Source organism: Austrofundulus limnaeus, unplaced genomic scaffold (genome assembly GCF_001266775.1).
Source record: "Austrofundulus limnaeus strain Quisiro unplaced genomic scaffold, Austrofundulus_limnaeus-1.0 Scaffold245, whole genome shotgun sequence".
Classification (NCBI taxonomy): domain Eukaryota; kingdom Metazoa; phylum Chordata; class Actinopteri; order Cyprinodontiformes; family Rivulidae; genus Austrofundulus; species Austrofundulus limnaeus.
In genome coordinates, this window is record NW_013952647.1 from 30,517 (window position 1) to 36,297 (window position 5,781).

At 44.3% G+C, this 5,781-nt stretch overlaps 1 protein-coding gene across 1 annotated transcript in view; it reads left to right on the forward strand.

The window, feature by feature from the left end:
* The window catches only part of jade3 (jade family PHD finger 3), a gene marked incomplete in the record, with an annotated part of 21,774 nt that overhangs the window by 8,343 nt on the left and 7,650 nt on the right, over positions 1-5,781 (forward strand). Inside the window, 3 exon segments of the mRNA XM_014020226.1 lie at positions 3,343-3,554; positions 3,641-3,808; positions 5,667-5,781. Coding sequence (XP_013875680.1) covers positions 3,343-3,554; positions 3,641-3,808; positions 5,667-5,781 — 495 coding nt within the window.

Below are 5,781 nucleotides of genomic sequence, written 5' to 3' on the forward strand. Positions count from 1 at the left end.
TTCCTGGACTGAGTGAAGCTGACCCCCCCACCCACAGTAAAAAAAAAAAAAAGGCAGCGGTGTCAGTCAGACAGCATGACCCGCCCTTCTCTGTTCTGATTGGCTAAAACTTTGACACTGGTTCTCTTTATTGGGTGAAAGAACCGTCAGTTTAATCCCTAGATGGCTTTAACAAGTTTTTTTTTTTTTCTCCCGTTCATTTTTACAATGACGAACACCCGCTGCTTTTTTCTTGGTTGTCCACCGGATAACTTGGAGGTGGGATCTGGTTGTCCGAAACGAAAATAGGTTGTCTCTGACAACCTAAACAATGGTTATGTCGACCCCTGGACATGGAGGGAAAGTGCTGAAACCTTTTGTTTTTCACTTGCTGAATGTATAATGTCAGTTTAGCACTAAATGCGTAGCACTGATCATACCTGATATGTTTTTATCTTTTCCTCGTAGCAGCAGGTTCAGTTGGTTAATTTTCTCAGTTACATCTGTCAGGAAAGCAAGGTCAAATAGTCAATCAGTTAACAGGGCTGTATCCTCTTCTCGTTTCCATAAAAGCCTTTATTTCACCCAGCAAAGAAAAAAAGTGCTGCAGTATCTTATTTCCGGCTCAGCCGTCTGATATCAGTGTGGAGGAGCAGGTCCCCYTGCTCTGCTGTGCATTCCTCCAGGAACACCTTGAAGCTCCGGTGCTGTTTTGCCTTTGCTCGAATGGAGTTGCAGGCCCCATGACGTGATCAAATCCCAAAACTTTTGCACATACAGTATAGCCTGCTGGTGAATGATGCAATGATAGTTCAGGAACTTGGGAAGTCTGGTTCTGCTCTACAGWGCGCAATAAATCCTGAGTGACGTCCTGTCATAGCGGGCACTCCATRTGTTGTCACAGACACCAGCTTTTCAACCGGGACCTTTTTTGCAACGAAGAAGTCTTTCACAGCAGTGTACATATCAACTCCCCTGGTTGTTGTTTTTAGTGGGAGTAAAGTTAAAAACTRTRCTTTGATGGAAAAGTCTCTAAACACCATCCGAATAAAAACAGCCAGCTGGGGTGTATTGCTCGCATCGAGAGACTCATCACACTGAATTGAAAACCACTCGCACCTGTCCAGATCTGATTCCAGCTGTTTTACTGCATCTGCGGACAACGCAGATACCCTCCTTGCTACGGTATTGGCACCAAGTTGCAAATGAGCAATAGAAGAGATTATATCTGTCTTACATCTGTGGTCCCGGAACAGAGTTTCAGCCACCGCAGTCAAACTCTCCTTCACAATRGCGCCATCAGAGAATGTTTTTTGTGCTTTGTTAAGATGTGCGCCACTCTGAAAGAAGCTTCTGTTGCTGCGTTGCTGGCCTTTGTGGTTTGGGTGAACAGGAACTGTTGTCTTTGAAGCAATGTATTTAGCTCCTTTACCTTGTCTTTTCAAAGGTTGCTACCTGCAGGTAAGTCCTGTGAAAAGTTGCTGTGTACTTTGGTAAAATGGCGCTCCAAGTTACARCTTTTCCTGACTGACACACTTGCTCCGCAGATTACGCACACATTTGTCTGAAACATTTGTGAGAAGAAAACTCTCTTTTCCCACTCCTTGTGAAAATGGTATGTTTTTTTTGTCTCTTCTTGCTAATTGCCGCAGTCATGGTTGCTGTTCATCTCACGTAGCTTGAAGACCCACTGCGTGTGGAATGCTCCTGCTACTCAACTGCCGTAATCAGAGTGTCGCGGTTTTATGACAAACATTGCATCATTTGATTTAATTTTCGGCACGCTATTGTCCAAATGGTCAGAAGTTCACACGTGGTTTTTCATCGTTTTATTTTCACACACACCTTTACAGCCCAGACTCCTGTGTTGAGCTCCTGGGAAATACCCTCCCGCTGCAGCATACGTCACTACAGGGGGTTTCCTCTTGCGTTGCTCCCYCTGTGTAGTCTTCAATGTGAATCAGAGACCCGTCACCCTTATTTATCCACAAATCTGTCCCYGATAAAGCTCCAAAATTTTTATCAGTTAGATTCCTCCGTGCACAATGCCTGTTTTATCTCAGTTCATGAGTTTTTGGCTGTTTGACTATATAAATCGCTGCTTCGGGTTGTGAAGCAAGTTGCTGTTTTTTTGTTTTGTTTTTTTTCTTTTTTTCCTTTTGAAGCGAGCTACTTCACACGAACTCGCGAGCTACTGGTTGGAGACCCTGTGTGCATTTGTTTGGTCATAGGACTGTTTTTTTAAGAGATACATAACCAAAGCTGAGTAAAAAACCCTTTAAAAAGTGAATTTTGCATATCAGGTCCCCTTTAAGTTGTATTTAGTTTAAAAAAGCTAACTAGCTAATAACAGCTGAACATTAGCTACATTTGCAGCAAATAGCTGAATTTGGCAGAAAACATGTAAGAAGTATAAATAGCACAAATTAGCAGAAAAAATAAAACAAAAGAAAAAAATGAAATAGCAGAAAGAAGCAGAACTGTAGCTACAATAGAACAAAAAAGCTAAAATTAGCATAAATAAGCTAAGGGTAGCAGACAGAAGTTGTAATTGGCACCCAGATGCTAAAAATGCTATAAAAATTTACAAATTGCAGAGAAAAGCATAAAAGTACTAAAAAGGGACAGTTTTTAGTAAATATCTAAAACATCTAAAATTTTAAGTAAATTAGCTTAAATGTAGCTGAAAATTCATTAATCAGCATAAAGAAGCGTAAGGAGCACAAGTTTGCTGAACTTAGCACAAGTAAGTTGTAATAGCTACAAAAACAATTGTATTTAGCTTAAAATGGCTAACTTTAGCTGAAATTGCAGCAAATAGTTGAATATAGCAAAAATCATCTGTAAGAAGCATAAATGGCAGAAAAAAGCAGAAGAATAGCAGAAAGAATAATTTTAGCCAAAATAGCAGAAAAAAGCTAAAATGAGCAAAAAAAGTGGCTAAAATTAACACAATACAGTGGGYAAAAAAAGCATGACCAGAACAAAATGTGTAAGGTTTAGAAACATTTTAAAGGATGAAAACAGCACCATTCATTTTCAATGGCAAAAATTTGAAATACGGTAGCTGAAAAAGTATAAATAGCTGAAACACCAAAAGTCATAGCATCCTAGGCAAGATTGAGCTGAATGTTTTTGAAATATGAATTATTGAAGTAGTGCAAAAACCGCAACGAGTTAGATGCCAAAAAACGTACAGAAGAAAAAATGATCTCATCAGTGTGAATGCTGTGAAGCTTTCACACAATTAGTGATTTATATCCAATGATTGTCTTTTCAACTTAACGCAGACATGAACAGAAACTTTGCCCACCTTTTGCTGACTGCTTGACTGACTGTTTGTCGTCTCCCCTCATGTTCCAGGAGAGGCGCCTGTAGATGAGCTGACGATGGAGCGAGCCATGGAGGCCCTGGAGAGGCAGTGCCACGACAACATGAAGCATGCCATCGAGACCGTGGAAGGCCTGGGCATCGAATACGACGAGGACGTCATCTGTGACGTGTGCCGTTCCCCGGACAGCGAAGAGGGAAATGACATGGTGTTCTGTGACAAGTGCAACATCTGCGTCCATCAGGTAGCTCGATAGAATGGCTCTGGTTCAAGCCCTGACATMTCTCCATAAATGATCAGAGTGACGTCAGAGCTGCCCTCTCCTCCCAGGCTTGCTACGGCATCGTCAAAGTGCCTATTGGGAACTGGCTCTGTAGGACGTGTGTCCTCAGCCTCGACCCACAGTGTCTTCTGTGTCCAAAGAAGGGCGGAGCTATGAAGGCAACGCGTGCCGGAACCAAGTGGGCTCACGTAAGCTGCGCCCTGTGGATCCCAGAGGTACACCACCTGCAGCTCATCCCTCACTTCACACACCTCACAATCTGATTTGATTAGGATTTACAGCAGCGGTTCTCAAACTCGGGGTCCCAGGACCCCCCAGGGGTCTGCATGCTGTATCTTGGAGGTTCTCAAAAACTTTCAATAAATTGTTAATTTGTTTCTTATTTAAAAAAATATGTGGAATAATGCACTAGTAAAACAAACATACTAAACCAAACAAAAAATAATACCCCTATGGCCTTTAGGGGTTAAAAAGAGTTTATTATTATGGTAAGGTCTATTCAGGGGTCCTGGAGAGGAGGGTCCGTCAGCTAGTCAAATCTCAGATTCGGGAAGAGCAGTGTGGTTTTTGTCCTGGTCGTGGAACACTGGACCAGCTCTACACCCTCAGCAGGGTCCTGGAGGGTGCATGGGAGTTCACTCAACCAGTCTACATGTGTTTTGTGGACTTGGAGAAGGCGTTCAACTGTGTCCCTCGGTTGAACACAGTTACATCCACACACACTGTGACTGCTGTGTGTGTGTGTGTGTGTGTGTGTGTGTGTGTGTGTGTGTGTGTGTGTGTGTGTGTGTGTGTGTGTGTGTGTGTGTGTGTGTGTGCGCAGTGTCTGTGCAGTGTCTGTGTGAGACTACTCCTGGAGTATGGGGTACCAGGAGTTTGGTCCGCCATGCTGGTAGTAAGTCGGACTCGTTTCCAGTGAGAGTTGGACCCCAAAAAGGTTGCCCTTTGTCACCGATTCTGTTCATAACTTTAGTGGACAGAATATCTAGGTGCAGCCAAGGTGTTGAGGGGATCCTTTTTGTTGACCTTAGGATTGCATCTCTGCTTTTTGAGGTTGATGTGGTCCTATTGCTTCATCAGATCCTGATCTCCAGCTCTCACCGGAGCGGTTCACAGCCGAGCGTGAAGCGGCTGGAATTAGGATCAGTGCTTCCAAATCTGAGACCATGGTCTTGAGCCGGAAAAGGGTAGGGTGCCTTCTCCGGGTCGGGGAGGAGGTCCTGCCCCAAGTGGAGGAGTTTAAGCATCTCAGGGTCTTGTTCACGAATGAGGGAAGAACGGAGCGGGAGATCGACAGGCGGATTGGTGCTGTGTCTGCAGTGATGCGAGCGCTGTACCGGTCTGTTGTGGTGAAGAGAGAGTTGAGCCAGAAGTCGAAGCTCTCGGTTTACCAGTTGGTCTATGTTCCTACTCTCATCTATGGTCACGAGCTTTGGGTAGTGACCGAAAGAACGAGATCGAGGATACAAGCAGCCGAAATGAGTTTCCTCCGCAGGCTGTCTGGGTTCTACCTTAGAGATAGGGTGAGAAGCTCGGTCATCCAGGAGGGACTCAGAGTAGAGCCGCTGCTCCTCCACGTCGAYAGGAGCCAGTTGAGGTGGTTCATCTGGTTAGGATGCCTCCTGGACCCTTCCATGGTGAGGTGTTCCGGACACATCCCACTGGGAGGAGACCCAGAGGAAGCGGAGTGACTGTTTCTCGGCTGGCCTGGGAACACCTTGGGATTCCCCCAGAGCTGGTCCAAGTGTCTGGGGAGAGGGAGGTCTGGAGGAGGAGGAAGAGGAGGACTGATTCTATAGGCTTCAAGTCAGTTTTTTGCCTCTACTCTAACCCTCTGTCAGTTCATACCTTCTTTTTGATTCTTCATCATTTACAAATAAACATTTATGTGGTCAAATAATACAACACATTGACACCAGAATCCTGTGTGGACTAATCTTTAGAATTGATGTTGCCATCTAATCATGCAGCACTAGTTGTTTCTCAAAACAACATTATTATTAAACATTAACAGTTTTGACAAAAACTGATTGTACGTCTGACCTGTGTCTGTAAATGTGTCTTGTTGTTTAGGTGAGCATCGCTTGTCCTGAGCGAATGGAGCCCATCACAAAGGTCTCCCACATCCCCCCCAGTCGCTGGTCTCTCATCTGCAGTCTGTGTAAACTGAAGACAGGTGCATGTATCC